At 39.1% G+C, this 23,766-nt stretch overlaps 2 protein-coding genes across 2 annotated transcripts in view; one reads left to right on the forward strand and one right to left on the reverse strand.

Annotated features, from left to right (window-relative positions):
• Nucleotides 1–16,000, reverse strand: part of S100pbp (S100P binding protein) — a 37,723-nt gene extending 21,723 nt beyond the window's left edge. Inside the window, 5 exon segments of the mRNA XM_047545040.1 lie at nt 5,105–5,208; nt 6,481–6,566; nt 7,940–8,613; nt 8,616–8,792; nt 15,930–16,000. Coding sequence (XP_047400996.1) covers nt 5,105–5,208; nt 6,481–6,566; nt 7,940–8,613; nt 8,616–8,790 — 1,039 coding nt within the window. The 5' untranslated portion in view covers nt 8,791–8,792; nt 15,930–16,000.
• Nucleotides 16,001–16,217: 217 nt separating this feature from the next.
• Nucleotides 16,218–23,766, forward strand: part of Yars1 (tyrosyl-tRNA synthetase 1) — a 30,674-nt gene continuing 23,125 nt past the window's right edge. Inside the window, exons 1-3 of the mRNA XM_047544980.1 lie at nt 16,218–16,435; nt 19,573–19,719; nt 19,858–20,033. Coding sequence (XP_047400936.1) covers nt 16,271–16,435; nt 19,573–19,719; nt 19,858–20,033 — 488 coding nt within the window. The 5' untranslated portion in view covers nt 16,218–16,270. The remainder of the gene's footprint in view (nt 16,436–19,572; nt 19,720–19,857; nt 20,034–23,766) is intronic.

A 23,766-nucleotide genomic window follows, 5' to 3' on the forward strand; every position in this document is an offset into this window, starting at 1 on the left:
TTGTGCCAAGCATGGTGGCACATGCCTATAATCCCAGCGGTTCCAGAGACTAAGGCAGGAGAATCATGAGTTCAAAGCCAGTCTCAGCAACTTAGGGAGGCCCTAAGCAACTCAGTGAGATCCTGTCTCTAAATAAAAATACAAAATAGGGCTGGGGATGTAGCTCAGTGGCCGAGTGCCCCTGAGTTCAATTCTGAGTACCCCCCCCAAAAAATAAAATTAAATTAAATACATAAAAAGGGATGGGGATGTGGCTCAGTGGTTGAGAGCCCCTGGGTTCCATCACTAGACCAAAAAAAAAAAAAAAAAAAAAAAGTAGAAAATCGTTAGCCAGGCACAGTATAGCATAGCTGTAGACCTAGCTACCTGGGAGGCTGTGTCAGAAAGATGGCTTAAGCATAGGAATTTGAGGCCAGTCTGGGCAACACAGCAAGACTTTGTATCAGAAAAAGGAAGGGAGGGAGGGAGAGAAGAATGGAGGCAGGCAAGCTGATGACTGAAGAAGAAATGATATATTTAGAAAATAAGCATTTTCCATGCAACACCCAGTATAGTAGCTCATTCAGGCAAAGATCATCAATGAATGCTCAAATCATTAGGTGATCAGTTTGCTGGGAACAGGATATTCGTATGGTACCAAAGTTATCACCCCACAGATGACTTACTAATTACAAAAAGGAAAAATGTAATTTACATTGGAAAGATATGGCAGTTAACACCTCAACAATATTATTATTATTAGTGGAACAACCTGTCATTAGTGCCTCCTAATTTGATATAGGATGAATACCTAACAGCAGTTCTGAACTATTCCTACCCAACATCTTAATCTGAATCTAATCCTGTTCCTAGACCCAACTTCTAGTTTATGGAATACAGGGAATGGAGGAACAAATTAAACACCACCAAGGGAACAATCGGACAAAATTCAGAATGTGGGACAATCTACAAACAAGTGACCTAAATTAAAAGATTAAGCAGACAGTAACTAAACATGTGAACCTTGATTAGATACTATTTGAACAAAGTTACAAATAGACATGTTGGGACAAATGTGGAAACTGGAATATGGACCAGATATTAGATGATTTTAAGAAATAATGATTAAAAATAAATTGTCAACATAAAAACGTTTAACCTTACTAATTATTAAAACAAAATGTTAAAATTTGCCTATCGATATTGGTGACAATAAAAATTAATACAAATTTTTTGGGACAATCTGGTAACACGTAACAAAAGTTTTTAAAATGTTTATATACTTTACCCAGCAATTCCACTTCTAGGCATTCATCCTATAGAAATAAGAGTTGTACATAAACATTTATTGACCAGAATATTTACTACAGCATTACTAATGAAAATGGATACAACCTAATTATCCGAGATGGAATAAATTATGTAACAGAACACTTTGTAATCATTAAAAATCAATGTGGAATATTTAACATGTAAAGGTCCTTAAAATACATTAAGTACAAAGAAAGCAGATTACAAAATAAGTAATTTCCCTGTATATATTCTACCTTTTAGAAAACATAATTATCAAAATGTTAATTTTGTTATTTCTAGGCAGTAGAATGGATTGTTAAGTGATTTTAATTTTTTTTCTTTGGAGAGAGGATCACTGTTTCAAATAACTGAAATAATAAAAAATGGAAGAGCAAAGTTATTTTTTAATAATCCTAGACAGCAGAACTAAGAACGATGACCTGAAATTACAGGGAAGCCAAGTTTGGTCCACTGTAAGGAATCACTTTCCAATAATTAAGAGTTTTCAAAGAAATGAGTGGCCTACTTCATGGTAATGAGTTATGCATATAAGAACTCTGAGCAAAGGCTGAATGGTCATCTAGCAAAGATACACAGAACAGATCTATGTGTTAGGAGATTAAAGAGAAGATTTTAACAGTCCTTTTCAACTGGAATTGATAATTCCATATAAAGTTTATCATAAGTGGCTGGGATGCTAGGAAGGAAAACGTTTTTAATAAAAACCCATATGGCACTAAATTAAACAAAAGTATGCCTACATTAGAATAATGGAGTTAAAGGATGATTTGTTACATTCCGTATCAATAATATACACATTATTGATAAAGTAAAAGGAGATGACTAACCCAAAGGAAGACTTCAGATTGAATTAACAAGAACTACCTTTCAGTCTGCCCCCTATTAATTTCTGTGTCTAATAAGAATCTGAAGAATTAAACTTTTTCAAGATAAAATAACACTAAACATCACAAAAGAAAGACAAGAGGCACTATACTACCTTTTTTTGATTCTGAATGCCCTTAATCATATATAAACAGAGGAAAGATGAAGAATAAACCCTTCCCCCCCTTTTTAATATGGTGTACAAAATTTTAAGACTTTGGAATATGACTATTAGGCAGTGGAAAGTGACACAAAAATTTATTATCTGGTGGCATGGTAGTGCACGCCTGTAATCCCAGCTACATAGGTAGCTGAGGAAGGATGATTGCAAAGTCAAGGCCAGCCTGGGCAACTTATTGAGAACCTCAAAATAAAAATAAAAAGAGGGTTGGGCTCAGTGATAGACAGCCCTGAGCTCAATCCTCAGTACCCAAAACAAAACAGAACAAAAAACCTTAGTATTGGGTTGAGGATGTAACTCAGCAGTAGAATGCTTGCCAGGTGTGTTTGAGGCCTTCGGTTCAATCCCCAGCAGCAAAAAAAAAAAAAAGAAAGAAAGAAAGGAAGGAAGAGAACTTAGTATCATGTTGGATTATTGGAAGGCAGATGGAAATGCTAGAGGCCTATGAAAATTTTAGAATATCTGTGATGCTGAAAATCATTTGATGTCAGAAAAAATTCTCTAAAATATGTGATTTTATTTTTAAAAATTAACTAATCTATTTATTTTTGTGGTATTGGGGAATGAACCCAGGGATACTCTTACCCCAGAGCTCTTTTTATTTTTAATTTTGAGACAGGTTCTCACTAAGTTGCCCAAGCATCATGAACTTTTAATCCTCCTGCTTCAGCCTCCCAAGTAGCTGGGATTATAGGTGTGTGCCACCACACCTACCTAAAGATGCAATTTTTTAAAACAAAAATATTTCTTTAATATGTAAATGTTCTAATATACACAAAAGTATAGAATAATGAACACCCATGCGCCCATCACTCAGATTCATCTAGCTACATTTTGTCAAAGCTGTTACATCTAATTTTCCGGGTTTGGGTTTTTTTATTTTCTTTTGAGATTTCAATACCAGAGATCTCACTTTTTATCTATAAAACTTTAGTATGAAAAGATGAAGTTTCTTGTTAACAATAAGTATTCAATAAATGCTGGTTACCAGGACTACGTACTGTTCTATGAATTAAACTAAGTCTCATTATCCTCATTTTACAACTGAGTTCATAATGGGTCAATGTCACCCAACCAATAAAGAGTAGTGCCAAACTATGACCCCAGACTAGACTAGATTTTATTTTTCCAACCACTAAGTTCTGCTGCCTTTTTACTTTATTAGTTATTCTAGTTGCATTTTGGACATATGTACAGGAGAGGGATTGCTAAATGAGGAAGAGAATAGAATGGAAAAGATTCTATAATGTGAGCAGTTGCTCCTTGTTTTTCCTGTGAAATTTTCTTTAAATGGGCCAAATGAGAAAGCAAAATGTAACTAGGTATCAGTATCAACTGCCTAAGGAAGAGGGAAGCCACCTCACAGAGAGAAAAGCAATGACCGGGGCCTTTTCCACAGAACTTGAATATAAACAAATCTAATTTTCCCCTCCCAACAACGTGGGTGGGATGCTGTCTTTACTTCCACCAGACCTAAAAAATAGTTTAGAGAAAAAGTCTCACGAGCAGAGGGTTGAGAAATCACAACGAGTGACATCTGATTGCTTCATAAAATCTTGATTAAAAAATAAAAGGACCTGGAATAGAAACTTCTTCTGACAGATAATTCAGGAGTTTCACTCACAGGCTTATAAAACAAACAAACGACTAATTCAAAGACTTTACAAAAGAAAGGGGCTGTCTTCTGCTGAAGGAACGACAATCCCCCTAAAACATTCCCTAGCAATTTACAACAATCTTAAGAGTGATTACTTATATGTCTTTTCTCTGGAACTTAACTAGGATATCCTCCTTCCCCATCTTCCACTCTTATCCAACTGCAAACACAGGAATCCTTCCCAGCAAATACTATACTTTTAAATGCAATCCTTTAGAAGACTAACCAATGTTGCCATGTAATTATCGTCTCCTTCCCTGGACTACAAATTTCCAGAGGGCCAAGACACTCTAACTTCTCTTCACATTTCCAATTTCTGATCTTTAGACCTAGCATGACTGAAAGTATCCAAGAAAGGTTTACTGAATGAATATGAAAGAAGCTAAAGATGGCAGAATATCAAGTGATCTGTAGGAGAGAGAATTCTTTTATCAATTTACCCTAATTTCTTTTACCCTAATTTCTGTACCTTCAGTTCTGCCCACAAGTTTTCCTTTAGGAGTTTCCCCATTAACCAATTGTTCAAGCTGAATGGTAACATGGAATATACTCTAGAGAAAGTCTATGTGCTAGAGAAAGAATCTAGCTACTTTGATTTGCAATAGCCTCTAATGAAATAGGGAAAAATTAGCTATGGATCTAGAAAATAGTCAAACCTTTCAGAAGCTTTCATTCAGAAGCCAGGATGCAGGATGGTGTTTGAAATGCTTGCTTTTTTTTTTTTACAAGTAAATGCTGAAGTCAACAGGTAAAATAAATAATTTCAAATTAACTAGTAGGGTCCTCCACTTCTACTACTTTTCAGGCAAAAAATTTCCTAGCAAAAAAAGTAGAGGTGTGAGCTATAGCCCTCAACCATAAGGGATACACTCTTTATGTACAGTAATAATATGAGTCTGTTTAGACCCTTCCCTACTATTGGTTAGCCAAAACACTTAAGGTGATTATCTGGCTAGGCAATCCCTTGAAGTAAAAATCTTTGGGTAAGGAAGTATCTTTGTCACCAATTTAAGAAAAGTCAAAACAATCTCCTAATTTAAGATGCATTACACTGCAAAGAAAAAGTCCCATCACATATTTTATATGCCATTCTTTCATTACCATGTTACCTTGGTTAGAGTCCCCTGGATCTTCTATATGATCAAAGACACTCCTGAGATAAATTTGCTTCTGCTGTTCTAGATCTGATTGTGAAAACGTCGAAACATTAGTCCTTGAACAAAGCAAACCAGGAAGAAAAACAATCCATTAGAACCATGAATATACTGCTTTGTAAAGAGAAGTCACATAATGCTGACTATTAGAACAACCAACTTTCAGAGGTAGAATTCTCTTTAAGATCCAGCAATAGAAGACAGTATTAGTCATATAATATGAAGCTGAAATCAGGTATGAAACTGAGTACAAGGAAGAGAAAAAACAGATACAACCTCCTGCTAACAAGTGATAGAAAGGTAAAGATTACCTAGTCCTTAGAGAAAGAAAGCAGTTGTTCAATAATTCAAAATTAGTCAGGAAATAGCTAACTTTATAGAGCCACAGAAAAGTTGAATGAGTTAAAGGCTGAAAAGAACAAGCTAAATCTGGCAATTAAAGCAATGGTGACCATGGGAAGAGCAACTTCTGGTCCTTGCTCATGCTGACTGAGCTGTATTAAAGTCAGAGAATGAAAATATTGAGATTGTAAATTTATTACTGTTCCCAGTAATGTGACTTGTGTTCTTTTGGTATAATTTCCATTGTAAGCAATTCATAAGATTTCCTTTAATTATGTAAACAAAATAGAAAACTGGGATTAGGGAGGCAAAAAGGACTATATTTGTAATATTTAAAAATTTTAAAGCAGAATAAATATATATAATCAAAGTGTGACAAAAATCTTTTTAAAAATTTCACTGTAAGAATATCAATCTGATTTCAATAAAAAAAATAGTTTTTCTAGTACATTCAATGAAAAGGCCCATGTACAGACACTGCCATCTCCTGGCAACAAGAAAATCAACTGAAAAAGTGACCCAAATATCTGCAGTCCCTGACTAGGATTCCCCCTACCCACCCCAGAACCTGTGTACAAGGTGGCAGAGATAACTAAAGAATTTTCTACATAGTCACATTTAACATTTTTGTTAAAATTACCCTGTATGCTTCTATCTTACATGTTATCAGGCTTCTACACAGGAAAAGAGATCTTACATATATACAGTGCTTTCTCTGTGTCTTTTTTACCTTAAAAATAACCCTGTGAGGCAGAGAAGGCATCATAAGGCACATAAGGTTTACTTTAACTGACATTAAAAACTGAGATGAAAGATTATTATTTGACTTGCCCAAGATCACATAGTAATAGTAACTTCAAGTTTGCTTATTCCCAACAAAGGGCTTTCTCTCACACTAAGGGGATATTGGGAAGGGGGAAAAATTAAAAAAAAAAAAAAAAAAAGAGAGAGAACCAACAAAAAACAGAACATTTATACTGCTACATTACCTGGTTTTGGTTTGTAGAACAGGAATGACTTTGCCTAGTCTTCTCTCACGGACTTTCATTTCCCCAGAATCCTTATCAAGAACATCCTGGTTTTTGGGTTTTTTTTGTTTTTTTCACAGCAGTAGAAGTGCAAAAATAAGATGGTTCTTAGTTATAAATTCTTCTTTTAAGTTTCAGCTATAACATATAACTGAAAATAACACTTTATGGAAATACTTTTTTCTACTTTTTTTTTTTTTTTTTTTTGCAGTGCTGGGGATTGAACCCAGGGCCTTGTACTTGCAAGGCAAGCACTCTAAGAACTGAGTTATATCTCCAGCCCCTGGAAATATTTTTTAATTAAAGGTTAGAAATGAATAGCTTTGGGCTGGGAGTGTGGCTCAGTGATAGAATGCTTGCCTACCATGTGTGAGGCCCTAGGTTAGATCTTCAGCACATAAAAATAAATGAAAACAAAATAAAGTATCATGTCCGTCTACAACCTAAAAATAAAAAGCCTTGAAAACTACTGCATACCATACACTATAGTAGTGCTTTAAGTGAAACAGCAACTATAATCTTAAAAATACATAAATAAATCCTATGAGGTAGGAATTATTATATAGAATCCATTTTGCAGAAAGGAAATCAGTCTCAAAAATATTAGGTAAGTTGTCCAAATTTTTTTTTTTCAGATCTTCAGTGGCTGACTCAGAGCTGGTGCTATACTGAATAAAGCAACCAAAGATTGAGACTTAGGATAAAATCCAAAGAAAGAAGTAATAATAAAATAATCATCACTTTAGCAATAATAAATAGTAAGATATGATGTACCAGGTACTGTAAATACATATTTTACTAATCCTCACTCTACCCAAAAAATATTATTTATTCGGGGCGTGGTGGTGCACTCCTTGTAATCCCAGTGGCTCTGGAGGCTGAAGCAGGAGGATTCCAAGTTCAAAGCCAGATTTAGCAACTTAGCGAGGTCCTAAGCAACTACACAAGACCCTGTCTCAAAATAAAAAATATTCAAAGTGCTGGGGATGTAGCTCAGTGGTTAAGGGCCCAAGTTCAATCCCTGGTACCAAATAAAAGAAATATTATGTATTACAATTTACAGAAACAGGCTGGGGAGAGATTGGTGGTGTACCTCAGTGGTATAGCATGAGCACAAAGCCCTGGATCCCATCTCCAGCACCAAAAAATAAATAAATAAAAAAGGAAAAAGAGAAAGAAAAAAAAGAAGGGAAACTAGAGGCTAAATAATTAGCTTAGAGTCACAGTGCTAGTCAGGATTCCAACCCTCATACGTCTAAATATAAAGCTGGGCTACAGTACAACAAAAGCACCACTGTGGTACATAACGTCCATTATAGGGGAGGGTATACACATATGTGGACAGGGGTATCAGAGAACTCTTCTATACGGCTTCTGAATGAAAAAAATTTTTTTTTTTTACCTTGAAAAATGTACTTACTTTGTTTGATGAACTGGAAATAACAGGAAACCTCATTTCACAACTTGATTTATGTGATCCACCATTTTTCCAGGATGACCCCATATTTGGAGTCTCTGAATGGTCTGAGATCTGAGAGAACACAGGTGTAGATTTCTTATTGTCAGGTGTATTTTTATCAGAGACAGTTTGTTGAAAGTTATTGTTCAAAGGAGAAGAGAACAGGGACCCATCCCAGGCAGAGTTATTGGGGCTGATCTCTTCAGATTCAGTGCAAAGTTCACTCTCATTAGGGCTAAGACCATCTTCTCTCATCCCTTCTTCAAGTGAAGAGGGTTTGTCAGTATCTTTGGATGAATCAATCTTGTCCTTATCAAGCACAGGATCACAAACTGATGGATTAAATGGTGCAACAACAGTTACTTTTATAAGATTCTTTTCTAGTACAAATCGTCTATTTAATGGTTTAGTAGGAATTGGTCCATGACCAACTGATGTACTTAGTTGAGGTAGTTTGAAGAGGCTAGCAGTCTCAGCTACTGGTCTCAAGGTGTATAATGAATTTTTTTCTTGGGGAGTTTCAAGTAGAACTTGACTCCCTTTCCCTCCATTCTCAACATGCCCGCCATCATCTTTACACAACCTTTCTTCCAAAGAAAAGCGCTCATCTGATGGGTCATCATCCTTCAAAGCTCATCAATCTCTTCCTCCGTGTAAGTGAAATTGTCATCATCTTCTTCTCCTTCAGACAGCTCCAGCAAGGAGTCGTCCAATTCATCCTCATCCAAGGAACCCCAAGAAAATGGGGCAGTGTCTTTAGGCAAGAAAGAGGTACCAGAAGACTGTTCTGAGGGTACTAGTGAGCACGTCATATCTGGAAAAATAAGAATAAGTTTCACTAAGGAATAAAAAATACTTTAAATCAACTTCAACCCACTATACATAGGAGTGGCATCCCAATATTTCAAATTCTTTGCACTGAGACTTGTAACCTTAGAACAAATTTTAAGATATTTGACCTTACCAGAATTGTGGAAATACATATTAGAATATTTTTCTTATCAAATGGTAAAAATAAAGAACAGGATAATCTGGGTTGATGAAGAAACAAGCAATCACACACTATCACTAAGAGTATAAATAACACAATATTTTGTGAAGAAATTGGCAATACTATTTGACTGAGCAGTTTCACTTCTGGATATTTATTCTACAGAAGCACCTATTACAAATGCACATGAAAACATATACAAGGATGTTCAAAGTAGTGTTTTTCAAAGTAGCGAAATTTGGAGGTAACTTTAATGTTCACCATTGACAGAAATGTTCAGTAAAATCATGGGGCATTTATGCTATAGAGTATTTTTCAACTATTAAAAGACAATGAAACAAACATATGTATTATCATGGAATGATATCTACAACATACAAACTATAAATATATATATATACACATTCAGTTTACACTTTAAAAAAAAATTACTCTTAAAAAATATAGCAGGGGGAGGGAGGGGGACATAATTAGATAAATAACTGTCTTCCATACTGTGTGGAGCTGCTGGAACGATCTCTGTCTTTGCCACGAGACCAAATGGAAAAAGGTTTCAGCTCCTGCTAGCTGTTCCTTTCAGGAGACTTGTCAAAATGATTGACTCCCACCTTCCTGCAGGCACAAAGAAAATTAAAGGATCTTCTCATCACTTTCAACTCTGCTAATTATGAAGTCAACTGCATAATGCTTCAAGGTGCTCTATCTATTAATTTCAATCTTGATTTTTTTTAAAATACCACAAAGTTGAATTTTTTTTTTGAGTCAAGAACACCAAAGAAAAACCTTTAGAGGAAAAAAATTATGCAACTAAGAACTAGTTTTATTCCTCCCCAAAATTTGCACTTTCTTAAGATTATGATTTGCTTCAGTAGGATGACTATTGGTTTGGGAATCCAAAGACCTGGATTATAGTACTAGCTCTGCCATTAACCAGCTCTAACCAATTAGCCATTTAATTGTTTGGATTATAAAATAGTAAGGGATGGAGAAGGGGGACTAGGCAATGCCTAAGAGTCCACCAAAATCTAAAAATTACAATCACACACCCCCCCCCCCGCAAAAAATCTCATTTTCAATATATATAAAATACAAAGAAAAGGTCTGTAAAAATCAGTGACCATTATAACCTGCAGAGAGACGGAGGTAGGTTAAGGGAAGTCTTCCATCAGCAACATTTTACGTTTCTACTTGAACATTTGTTTGTATAATTAAAACCCAGTTTATAAACAGCTAATGATAGACTTAACCTATAATTGTCCAGATAAGAAAGGTGTCTAAAACGCTGGTATTTTACATACAATTTCTAAGAAGCTCAAAGAAATGCTTAACACTAAACTCAATAATTAGAAAATTCCTTACAGCTTTTTAACTGTAAAATTTCCTCCATTCCACTACCCTCCATAACCACACCTTGAGTTTCAGCTTCGATTCATGCATTCTTTCAGAAAACAGTCTGAACTACAATCATCACATAGAACTGAGTTACATGATATATCTCTAGAATATCCAAGGCAACTATAATTTATTTGTCCTTGTTCAGTGTTAAGTTTTGTTGAAAATAAACTTTCTAAATTGAAAAACTGAATAAACTTTTTTGTTATACAGAGAAGTATATTGTAAAGAAACAATCAGAACACAAGGGCATTACATTAAGAGATGTTTTGTTGTTTGTTTTGGCGTTGGGGAATCAAACCCAGGAGCACTTTATCCATGAGTTACATCCCCAATCCTTTTCATTTTATTTTTATTTTTTGAGGCATAGTCTCACTAAATTGCTGAGGCCCTCCCTAAATTGTTGAAGCTAGCCTGGAACTTGCCATCCTCTAGCTTCAGCCTCCCAAACTGCTGGGATTATAGGCACATGCCACTGCACCCAATTAAGTGATTTCTAAGCAAGTTTCCTGGATATATGGAGGAATAAGGGAACAAGTTTTAATAAACAACTCTTAAGTAATATGACAAAAAAAAAAAAAAAAACCTTTTGTGATTTTTAGGCACAAATATCACAGGCATTGGAGTTAAGTAGCTGCATTTTCTGGACCACTGCCTCATCTCAACCTCTCTAAAAGGTCTACTCCAAATGCTTGCTTGGCCAAGTGGAGTGTTCCATAGATTTTCACTCATGGGAAATGCAAGTTCAGAGGCATTAAGTAATTTAACCAAGTATGCATAGTTAATAAAGCTAGAATACAGATCCAACCAAAGTCTAATTCCACAGGCAATGTTTTTTCCTACCCCTTTTGTGATAAGACTTGCCAAGGGTCTATCAGCAAATTGCACAGCTTGAATCTGAATTCAGATCTTCTAAATTCGGTGTTTTTTTTTTTTTTTCCCTTTTTTTTTTTTTTTTGGACCCAGGGGCATTTAACCACTGAACCACATCCCCAGCCTATTTTAAAATATAATCTTCTGCCTCAGCCTCCTGGCCATTGGGATTACAGGTATATGCCACTACACCTGGCTAAATTCAGTATACTCTATAATAAACCATGGAATATATGAATACTAAAGAGGGTTTTGGTTCTTAGAAAAAATAAGCTGCCTTATCAGATGAAATGGAAGAACATGACAAATACTCCCGAACATGGCCAAACATCACTGGAAGTACTTGCCAACATAGGGCCAGATCCTTTACAGTAATTATTAATTTCTGTGTCACATAACATCCAGAGGCTCAGAGTTGGCTCTTCAGAATTTCTCTTCACAGAATGTTACAAACAGCAAAAGCATGCAAAACAATGCCATATACATACATATGTACATATGTGTATACAAACACACACACACAGAGTTTTTTTTTATTCCTTTGAGGTACTAAGGATTGAACACTGGGGTGCTTTACCACTGAGCTACATCCACACTCCCCCTTTTAAAAAACATTTTAGGTTTTTAGTATTTACTTCCATAGCAGTGCCCATCCCTTTTTGTTTTTGAGACAGGGTCTCTGTAAGCTACCGAGTCTGGCCTTAAAGTTGAAATCTTCCTGTCTCAGCTTCCAGAGTAGTTGGGATTATAAGTGTACACCAACCATGAGAGATCATTTTTAACTTGCACAAATCATTCTCTTCACAACTTTTTTCCTCATTTATCAAAATTATTTTTATTATACAAAATTTAAAACATATATTCAAGCAACATAACGAACCCCCACATATCGATCACAGCCCTAGTAACTATTAACCCATAGCTAATCTTGTCCTATCTACTTCCCCCCTTTACCAGACTATTCTGAAGTAAATCCCAGGCATCACATCATTTCATTTATAAACCAGAAGTCCTTATCATAAAATATTTGATTCAAATTTCCAATTATCTTTGTCATATTTTTCCAGGACTGGGGGTAAAAAAAAAAGCTGGGCACAGTAGTACACACCTAAAATCCCAGTGACTCCGGAGGCAGGAGGATCTCGAGTTCAAAGCCAGTCTCAGCAACTTAGGGAGACCCTGTCTCTAAATAAAATATAAAAAAGGGTTGGGGATATGGCTCAGTGGTTAAGCACCCCTGAGTTCAATCCCTGGTACAAAACAAACAAACATCCAAATAAGGTCCACACAATACAACTGACAATGCCTTCTGAGTATTTTAATTTACAGAATCCCCTTCTTTTTCTCCTTTCAATTTATTTGTAAAAGAAACAATACCACACATGTATGAATACATACGCATCATAAAATTATAAAAATATGCACAGGAATGAGAAACCCCAAATTCAGCATAGTGTTTACCTCTGGTGGTGGGGAAGGAGAAAGAAAGGCAAGGAGATATGAGCAGTTTCAGTTCTATCACTAATGCTTTTTTTGGGGTGGGGGGGTCTGCTTTTGTTTTTTTTTTTTTCAGGGCCGAGAACTGAACTCAGGGCCTTGTGCATACTAGGCAAGCGCTCTGCCACTGAGCTAAATTCCCAACCCCAACTAACGCTTTGCTTTAAAAAATAAAAAATAAAAAGCCAGGCACAGTGGCATACACCTACAGTCCCAACTACTAGAGGATAAGGCAGGAGGATTGCAAGTTTAAGGCCAACCTGGACAACTTGGCAAGACCCCGTCTGATATTAAAAATTAAAATGGGCTGGAGATGTAGCTTAGTGGTAAAGCTTCTTTCTCTGGGTTCAATCCCCAGTACAAGAAGAAAAAAAAAAAAAATCCCAGGAACAAGAGCTGAGGATGTGATAGAGTGCTTGCCTAACATAGAGGCCTGGGTTTGATTCACAGCATCAAAAAACAGTAACAAGAAAAGACCTGAAACAAATATGGCAATGTAAGATAAAATTGGATGGTGAGCATAATGATTATTAAAGCATTATTATGTTACTTCCTATTTTATATGTTTAAAGTATTTAATTAACAGTTTTTTAAAATTATGAAGTCCCTGGGCATGATGGGGCAAGCCTATAATCCCAGGCATCTCGAAGGCTGAGTCAGGAGGATCACAAATACAAGGGCAGTCTAGTAACTTAGCAAAACCCTGTCTCAAAATAAAATTCTGAAAAGGATTGAGGATATGGCTTAGCAGTAGAGCATTTGCTTAGTAAGAAGGGCACTGGATTTGATCCCCATTATCACAAAAATAAACAAATATTTCGTAGTATAAAACCTATCTCTAAAGATTGTTGCAAGAATTAAATGAGATTATGAATTTAGCACACTATAAGCACAATCTAGAGATAAATAAATGGTAGCTATCATTTCATCCCGCCACCACTTCCCTTGAAAAGTCTGAAGAAAAGCATAGGAATGGTAAGAAAGACGAGCTCAAGACATAGCACCTCTTGGAGAGCGCTCGCCTGGCATTCGAGAGGACCATGGTTCGAATCCCCAGAACCACAGGAATGGTAAGAAAGAGAGTGCTAAATTGATAATGAACTTCCCCTAGACTGCTGATTGAGAAATTATCCAGTATGCTCTACTCAACCCAGCATTCAACCATATTATGACTAAAGACCAGACAGACTGGAGATCTGAAATACAAGGCAAATTCTGCAAATTAATGGTCACTGAAATATCTTGTATAGGGGTACTGGAATAAATATTCAGAGGCTTCAGCAACTTGCTTGTTATCTCTAAACTTAAATACAGATGAACACTTTAAAAAAGGGGATATTCACTGTTAACAAGGATCACTTTCATCCTTGAGGATCAACTGAGGGGATGTTTACAAAAGTACTTTAAATCTAAAAACCCCATGCCAATGAATGTTGATTTCAATGAATTTGCAAGGTAGGAAACTCACAGACAAAACTGAAGTTCTTAAGATCAAGTTCCACAAGACAGCCTTATGCTTCTGCTTGCCATTCCACCATCTGCCTTTCTTACTACCTGCCTGGTAACCTCCACTTAAAATACAGGGGCCCCTTTATTTTTAAGTAAAGAATATTTTTCCCATTTCCCAATTTTATCTTTTAATTCTGCTCCCCATCCCTGTGTGACCCTATTCTGTCCTTCCACATCTCTCTCACCTGTCCACCCCCTTCTTCACACTTCAGTGTACCACCCCCTCTCTCTGTTCTGAAACCTCCTGGTAGCAACCTGGTTCCCTATCTATTTTTACCTTACCTCAGAAAACCTACTGCCTTAGAGCACAAAGCCTTCTTCAGGCCACTAAAACTGTAACCAGATGCAACCCCACATCCTCTTTCAAGGTTCTAAAACCAAAACCATTACCAAACTTATGTCTGACAGTCATGGTCAAAACTAAAGATTATTTCCAAAGAACAGGACTTCCCATTAATTAGTCTTTCATTTGCAACCTCTACCAAATGCAATACATGTGAAACGCACAGCACAAAAGTCTTTGTTATCATTCATATGACGGGCCTAGTATTTTCTAAAAATCAAAGGAAACTGAAATTATCTGTAAGAATTCTGCAATTCCCTTTGAGGTAACTAGAAATACTATAGGACAGACAAACCACCCAGGGCAGGAAACCTCTGCTTTAGGTAACATTCCACTACGTCAGGCTGGCAGGACTCTCCTCCGAAGTGGGCATAGGAAGCAGGGACTACCAACTGTAGCAAAGGTTTCTTTTTAAGAAGATGTTTTTTAAAACAATTTTTAAACAGGTGTGCTAAAGTTTGGAGTTCCTAACAAATCCACAGAAACAATGCAGATCAGGTTAGGGACGCTAGTGGGCAACTCAGCGACTTCTCGGTCGTCTCCAGGGCTCACCCTGCAGTGCCAACTGCTTCCCTCTCCCGGTTCACTGAGGACCAAGAGGAAGGATGGCCCAAGTCTACCTTTCCAAGGATACAGCCTGGCCTCCCCCGCCGCCCCGTGCTCTCCAGAAACGCGTCGGCCGCGAGGCGGCGCCGCGCTCGCGGCTGGGCCTTTACACTTCCCTCTTCCCTCCCCAGAGGAGTCGAAAAATTCCCGCCTCCCCGTGGAAGGAGGGAGAAGCGCGGGCTTTCTCCCCGCCCCTCCCCCCGCAGGGGCAAAATCGGCCCCTCCGCAGGCCGGGGCGGTGCACCCTCTCGCTGGGGACAGCCGCCCACAGCCACACCTCGGCTGGCTCCGGTCCGCTCTCCCGGGGGGTGGGTCATCCTCTCCCTCCCGCACCCGCCCGCGCCGCCTAAAGTCCGCGATCCTCTTTCTCCCTAGTGACACCCCCCCGCTGGGCGGGCAGGGGGCAGGGGCATCCCCCACCCACCTCCACTGCACTGCCCCCTCCCCCACCGGGCAGGGACAGCGGACGTCGCTCATGCCTCTCAGATGACCCGACAGCCTCCCTTTTCCTCAGCAGGGTGAGGGGTGTCGCTCGCCCACCGAATTGGAGATGGGGGGGGCAGGGATTTCTCCCGCCACCACCTCAGGAGCGAGAACTAGCCCTTCTCCCAGCAGAACGAGGGCCTCCCTATCCTTCAAGGGGGCGGACGGTGTGCGCGACCCCCCGGGAGAAGCAACAGGCGCCCCCAACCCCCGCGCAGCCGACGAACCGCCGACCCTTCGTCCCTCCCGCTCTTCACCTCCGGAAGCCGGGCCAAAGCCTGGGCGAACGACGGCGCCTCACTCCGCCCCCTGCGCCATTTTATCGCCCCCTCCCAGACCTCCCCCACCCCGAGGCTGCCTGGCCAACGCCAGGGGGAGGGCAAATAAGTAATGATTGGCAGGAAACCGCCCCGCCTCTGAGAGGGTTGCGCCCCGCGCAGACGCGGCAATCCCGCCCTCCGTACCGCCTACCCTGACTGCGAGCTCCGCCCCTTCCCGTTTCATCGACTCACTCGACTCTCCTTTGCTCCAGACTCTCCTGGATACGGTTCGGTGGAGAAAGGGCCAGGCCGAGAAAGCCGAGCGACGAGCTCAGCTGATGCAACCTGGCGGGACTCTCGTGACAGTTCCCGGCACGCGGCCGCGGAGGCGACGAAGGAAGAGACGCGGGTGCCTGCCGAGCGCGGGAAGCAGGGGTGACGGAGCCATGGGGGACGCCCCCAGCCCTGAAGAAAAGCTGCATCTTATCACCCGGAACCTGCAGGTCAGGCCTCGAGGTTGGAATGCGCAGTTTGGAACTGGGGGCCGTAGGTCCAGGGAACCTGAGCCCCACTGCGGGCTCCTAAGTGCGTGGAGCAGAGAATCTCCGCGCCGCTACAACTCTTGAGAGGTTGCGTCCTCACTGCTGGTTGGTCGGGCAGTCAAGCAGCCATTCCCTGGGTGCCACAGAAATCACCGTGGGCTCACTTCTTGGGTGTAGGAGCTAGGCTTGAATCCAAGATTCCCACCCCACCCACGCTATTTTGTGCCAATCGCGGTGCTACGCGCGGGGGATATATCAGGGCACTGCCCTCCAGAGCTGGCCTGGAGGGGATCAGACCTTAATGACCCAGAACCTAAACCATTACAGTTGGAATACTGTATATTACACTAAGAGGAGGGAAGGCTCCCATCGAGGAAGTGACCTCTAAACTACTCCCTGGAGGAGTGAATCACTCCTTCACTCCACAAATGTTCCTACTGTTACCAGGAACTGTAGGGATAGGACTTAACTAAAAGAAGAATGGGGAGAAAAGCATTTTAGTTCGAAGATAATTGCCAAGATCCAGGGGAGAGAAAGAACATTGTGGTTCAGAGAGAAAACTAAAACTAATTTGGCTGAAGTGAACAGAGTGCTGTTCAGACACTTAATATTTGTATTATTCATTCTCTCGCCTTCCTTCAGGCCTCTGTCACCTTTTAGAAAAACCTTTCCTTTTATGGGGCACGGTACTCGGAATTGTTCACTTGCCAGGCAAGTGAACTATCCCTGAGCTGTACCACTAGCCATTTTTAAATTTTATTTTGAGGCAGGGTCTTACTAAATTGCCAGGCTGGCCTTGAACTTGTGATCATCCTGCCTCAGCCTCTGGATTGTCTTGGCCACCTGCCCCAGCTAGGAAGGCCTTTTTTTTTTTTTTTTTTTTTTTTTTTTTGCGGTACTGGGGATCGAACTCAGGGCCTTGTGCTTGCGAGGCAAGCACTCTACCAGCTGAGCTATCTCCCCAACCCAGGAAGGCCTTTCTTGAGAACTTAATTGAAATAACAATTTACTTGCCACCAGAACTGTCTCCCCTCATCTACAGTTTTTCAGTTATTGTTCCTGAATAGCACTTATCACCATCTAATATACATTTTATGTTTTTTTTAGGAGAAGTAGGCAGGTACCAGTTCATGAGAGTCTTGTAAACTTTATTCTGCAAGCCCAATTTTAAATTTAAAGATGAGGCTATAGCTCAATGGTAGAGTGCTTGCCTTGTATATATAAGGCCCTGGGTTCAATCCCCAGCACCATTAAAAAAAAAAATCCTGGACTTTGTTCTAAGTGCAGTGATACATCAGTTGGGTTATAGCTTGTTGTTTTTTTTTTCCTTTTAATCCTTTTGTGATATAATGAAAATACTATAAAAGTTACCCGTTTACAGTGTACAATTCAGTGCATTTTTGTATATTTGCTAGGTTGTGTACCCATGACCACTAATTCCAGATTATTTTCATATCCCCCAAAACTTGTACCATTAGCAATCACTACCTATCACCCCACCTCCAGCCCTAAAGAAAACACCAATCTACTTTCTGTTCCTATGTATTTGCCTATTTTGGACATTGCTTATAACTGGAATTTGTGCTTCTTTCACTTAGCATAATGTTTTCAAGGTTTGTTCAAGTTGTTGTACCTATCAGAACTTCACTCCTTTTATTACTGAATTTCCACTGTATGGATATACCAGATTGTGTTTCGCCATTCATAAATTGATAGGCATTTGTATTATTCTACGCACACCTTGATCTTGACCCAAGATTTTTGCATGCTTTCTCCTAACCAAATCCTATGTTTCCTAGCCTCTCTCCATAAAATAGTGCTTGCCAAGACACCCAAAGTCTATGGAATTGACTCTCTCGGATTTTAGAAGCTAACTAAAACCTTTCCTTGGGTGATGAGAATCCTCCAGGAGCTCTGGAGGATGCAGTATCAGCTGCCAACAGACTTAGAGCACAGGATTTTAACAGTTCCTAGTAATAGATTATTTTAACTAGCAAAATAGTTTTTGTCTGTTGTGGTCATATTTCTCCCCTGCCCTCATACTGTGGATTGAACTCAGGGGTGCTTTACCAATGAGCTACATCCCCAGCCCTTTTTATTTCTTATTTTGGGACAGGGTCTTTAAGTTGCAGAGGCTGGCCTGAAACTTGCAATTTTCCTGCCTCAGCCTCCAAAGTCACTGGGATTACAGGCAATTACAGGTCACCACACCTGTCATGGTTTCTAACAGCCTACCAAAACCATCCCTTGAAGAAACACTGAAAACTCTTTAATCTGGGGCATACTGGCCTATTAGGATTTTACTAGTATTGTTTTAGGGCAAAAGGAAGTCAAGGTTTTTAAGCTAGGTATAGGGCAAGCAATTGTAGTCTCAACTACTTGGGAAGTTTGGGAGTTGTTAGCTCATCAGTAGTAATTGAAACAACTAAAGGGGATAAACTAGGGAGAATGTAGAGTATCAAAGAAAAGACTAGAGCCCCAAGGATTGTTAATAACTAGGATTGTTTAATAACTAGGAAGAAAAGGAGCATCCAGAGAAGAGGGAAACTAAGAGAATAAAGTAAGGAAGCCAAAAGTATAAAGTATTTCAGGGAGGGAGTGAGGACTAAAAAGTATTCATTCAAGTTAAGAGACCTGGAGATACTCTGTGATCTTTACAAGAGTATGTGTAATGCAGTATGAAACTTGCACTGGAATAGGAGATGAAGAAATGGAGACCGAAAATAAAAAGAAAAGAAAAGAGACAACTACTTTAAGAAGTTGGCTATGAAAGGAAGGAGAGTGAGTTAGAAGTACCTAGAAGTGGGGCCAAGGCTATAGCTCAGTGGCAGAGCACTTGCCTAGCATGTGTGAGGCACTGGGTTCTATCCTTAGCACCACATAAAAATAAACATATAAAAATAAAGGCATGATGTCCACCTACAACTAAAAATTAAAAAAAAAAAAAAAAAAGTAGTAACTGGAGGGGGAGATGGTAGAGACATGCTCCTCTCGCTAAGAGCAGTACCAGCTTGACACGTCTTTGCTTTCCTTGTCTCAGGAAAGGATGAGCAAGGCTGAATACCAGGATTAAGTCAGCTCTTTCTGCTTCCACACAGGAGGTTCTGGGGGAAGAGAAGCTGAAGGAAACACTGAAGGAGCGAGAACTTAAAGTTTATTGGGGAACAGCAACAACAGGCAAGCCACATGTGGCTTACTTTGTGCCCATGTCCAAGATTGCTGACTTCTTAAAGGCAGGATGTGAGGTAAGAATCCATGGTATCAGCTAAGCAGTTGCCCTCAGGGAATGATAAAAAGAGATTAACAAGAGAGGGAGGGGAGGGAAAGTAGTTGGAGGTAATGGACAAAATCACATTTTGGTGGTCCTTATCCCTTATGTCTAGGTTACAATTCTGTTTGCGGACCTTCACGCATATCTGGATAACATGAAAGCCCCATGGGAACTTCTCGAACTCCGAACTAGTTACTATGAGAATGTGATCAAGGCAATGCTGGAGAGCATTGGCGTGCCCTTGGAGAAGCTCAAGTTTGTTAAAGGCACGGATTACCAACTCAGCAAGTAAGTACTTGATCATCCACCCTGTTCATGGCTCTGGTGCTTCTAGCTAATTACAGACCTGTGGAGTCCAGGCGATCTTTAAGTTTGGATTAGAAGCTGTTTGGCAGTACCTGTTAAGAACCATTAAATAATGTATGTTCTTTGTCCTCTTAATTCATCCATCAAAAATGTACACACCTGTGGTACAGTGGTACACACCTGTGATCCCAGCAACTCAAGAAGGGCTGAGGCAGGAGGATTGCAAGTTCAAGACCAGTCTCAGAACTTAGTGAGACCATGTCTCAAAATATTTAAAAAGGGGTGGGGGTGGGGGTAGGCTGGGGATGTAACTCATTGGTAAAACACCCTTGTATTCAATCCCCTGTGAAATAAATAAGTGAATAAATAAATAACCTGAATTCAGTCCCCTCCTAAAATAAATAAATAAATAAATAAGAGAAAGAAAGAATGACCCAACAAACTCGTAAATATGTGGGCACTGTTCTACTTGCTAGAGATATAATTGTAACCATAACATAGTTGCAGAACTTACAACATGTAGGAGAGGGACAGTATATGATCAGCCTCCCTTTCTCATCCAGCCTCAGCAAATAATGATAAAAGGAAATGTGAAAGAGATTTCACACGTTTCTCACCTCCCCAACAATTTTTATTGTTTCTTCTCTGTCAATTATGTAAATTATATTCATATTTATAAAATTACTGTAAATATTATTTTGTATATTTTTTGTTTGTTTTCTGGGGATTGAACTGAGGGCTTCGCACATGTTAGGCAAGTGCTCTACGGCTGAGCTACATCTCTAGCCCCAAAATTTAAAATGTCTTAAACCTCTAAAATAAGTCTTTATAATCTATATACCATATGTCACTCTACTAGGAACTTTTGCATTGAAACTCTCAAAACAACCTTTTAAAGTAAGCATACTATTACTATTATCAGTGAAATAGATTGAGATTTAACTTCCCAAGTTTACACACCTACTAAGTAGATGAGTCAGGATGTGACCCCAGATCTCTTGCTTACTTCTAATTTCTCATTTTATTTCTTCTAACATATAATTTTCTTTATTATTTCCCACTATTGGACATTTAGAGTTTTGAATAAAGATATAAACATCTTTATATAAACAGATCTTTAATCCTCCAAGTCTCTGTAGAGTGCCTGAGATTTAATTCTTATTTTGTTTTGTTTTTTGCAATACTGGAGATTGAACTTGAGTGCTACCACTGAACTCTATATTTACACACAAACACACACACACACACTCACACACACACAGATCAAGTGTTTATATATCTGTATATATGTATATAAATTGTTTGTGTTTGTGTATCAGATGGTGATAGGTGCTAAAGGCAGGCAGCAGGTGGGAGTTCTTGGACAGTAGGGGTTTCTTTCTTTTAAGTAGAACAGTTAGGGGAAACCTCTCTAAAAATATTAGGCAGAAACCTGAAGAAGTTAAGGGAGCAAATCATAGAAATATGTATTAAGTTCTTTCTATATGCAAACTCTATTATAGGCCCTGAGGTTATAACTGTGAATAACCCAGCCAAGGTTTTTATTCTCTTAGGACTTAACAGAATTAGGAGTATAGGAAAGTAGAATAAATAAATAAGCTATCTTGTTTCAAGTCCCTTGTTCTTTTTTTATGTGCAAAAGTGACTTTAAAGAAAGATGGCTGGGCTATAGCTCAGTTGCTAGAGTGCTTGCCTGTCAAGCACAAGGCCCTGGGTTCAATCCCCAGCACTGCAAAAAAAAAAAAAAAGAAAGAAAGAAAGATGGTTTTGTAGTGCACACTTTGATATACTTCTCCTGTTCCAACCACAGCAAGTGATAGATGAAAGGACATAGCCTGGTTCAAAAATAAACTAAACATTTCTGTGGGAAGAGAAACAAAACTGAAATGTAAATTGGTGAGTTGGATTGAAGTTACAGGTCTGCCTGTGTCCCAGACCGGAAACCAGCAGTGGAAACACACCAAGCTTACCATGTAAAGGCAGAGTATAAAATAGTGCTTTTCCCCTTTTTCCATTCCCACAGCTGCCTTTTAAGGAAGGTAGAACCTGGAATAGGAGCACTACTAACAACTCACCCAAGTCTTTAGGGATTTCCATCAAGTGTCAGGCCTATGGAGACTTGACATACCAAGAATTGATCCAAGCTGCCCACCACTTACGTGTTATGTCCCTAATATTACTAAAAGGACAGGCTCTAACATGTCAAGAAATAATATCTACTTAAAAAGAAAAGGAAATTATAAGACAAAGAGGCAGAAATGAAACATGACTATTTAGACATAAAAGAAACATTTAGAAACCTTGGAAATCTCAGTTTCAGTCATTAGAGGGGAAAAAAAAAAACCTTGCAATATACAGGATCAACTGCAGACTCAGTTAATGAGAAAATTCAAGATTTGAAAGATAGTGTGAAGTTCACCCAGAATGCATCCCAGAGAGATGGACAGAAAAAATACAAGTGTTTCAGATGCAGATAAGGACTTCTATTTCTAGCAGTCTTGCAGACCAGTTACTATGACTACCTTTCTGCCAAAAACAACTAAAAATGCCTGGCAATTTTTTTTAACCTAAACGTATCAATATATTGACAAGTTAGTAAAGAGTACTGAGTGACCAGAGAAAAAGTTAAAGTGAGACTACAAAGAGATACCATATTTCAATTGACAATACAGTCAGCCCTTCAGGTCCACAAATTCAGCCAACCTCAGATCCAAAGTAGACCTTTGTTCTTGTCATTATTCCTTGACTGATAGAGTGTGACAGTCACTTTTGTAGCATTTACATTGTACAGTCATCCCTCAGTGTCTGCAGGCAGTTGGTTCTAGAACTTCCCTGGATAGCAAAATCTTCAAATGCTTAAGTTCTTTATATAAAATGGTACATGTAACCTAGGCACATCCTCCTGCATACTTACAATCATTTCTAGACTGATTATACTATCTAATACAAGGAAATGCCTTATAAATACTTGTTATATGGTATTGTTTAGGGAGTGATGACAAAAAAATAAAAGTACATGTTCAGAACAAAAGCAATATATTTTTTCCAAATATATTTGATCTGTAGTTGGCTGAAGCCACAGATGTGACACCCATGGATGTGGAGGGCTGACTGTAAGTGATCTACAGATGGCTTAAACTATATGAGCAGAGGTGCAGAAGTTACGTGCAGACAGTGCCATTTTATATCAGGGAGGGACCTGAGCATCTGTGCCTTTGGCATCTACAGGGATCCAGGGACCAGTCCCCTGCAACAGATACCCAGGAACAAAATAGCTAATGTATAACGTGCCATTATTTATAAGGCAATCTAAATTGCAAAGATGTTAAATGTTAAAAAAAAAAAAAAAAAAATACACTTCTTAGCCAGATGTAATGGTGCACACCTGTAATCCCAGCGATTCTGGAGGCTGAAGCAGGAGGATTATAAGCTTGAGGACAACCTCAAGGTAGTGAGGTCCTATGCAGCTTAGCAAGACCCTGTCTCAAAATTTTAAAAAAGGGCTGGGTATGCAGCTGAGTGGTTAAGCGTTCCTGAGTTCAATCTCTACTACCAAAAAAAAAATTTTTTTTAATATTTTGTTTTTTAGTTGTAGGTGGACAAAATACCTTTATTTATTTATTTTTATGTGGTGCTGAGAATTGAACCCAGGGCCCCACACATGGTAGGGGAGCACTCTACCACTGAGCCACAATGCCAGCCCCCCCCCAAAAAA

Source organism: Sciurus carolinensis, chromosome 1 (genome assembly GCF_902686445.1).
Source record: "Sciurus carolinensis chromosome 1, mSciCar1.2, whole genome shotgun sequence".
NCBI lineage: Eukaryota > Metazoa > Chordata > Mammalia > Rodentia > Sciuridae > Sciurus > Sciurus carolinensis.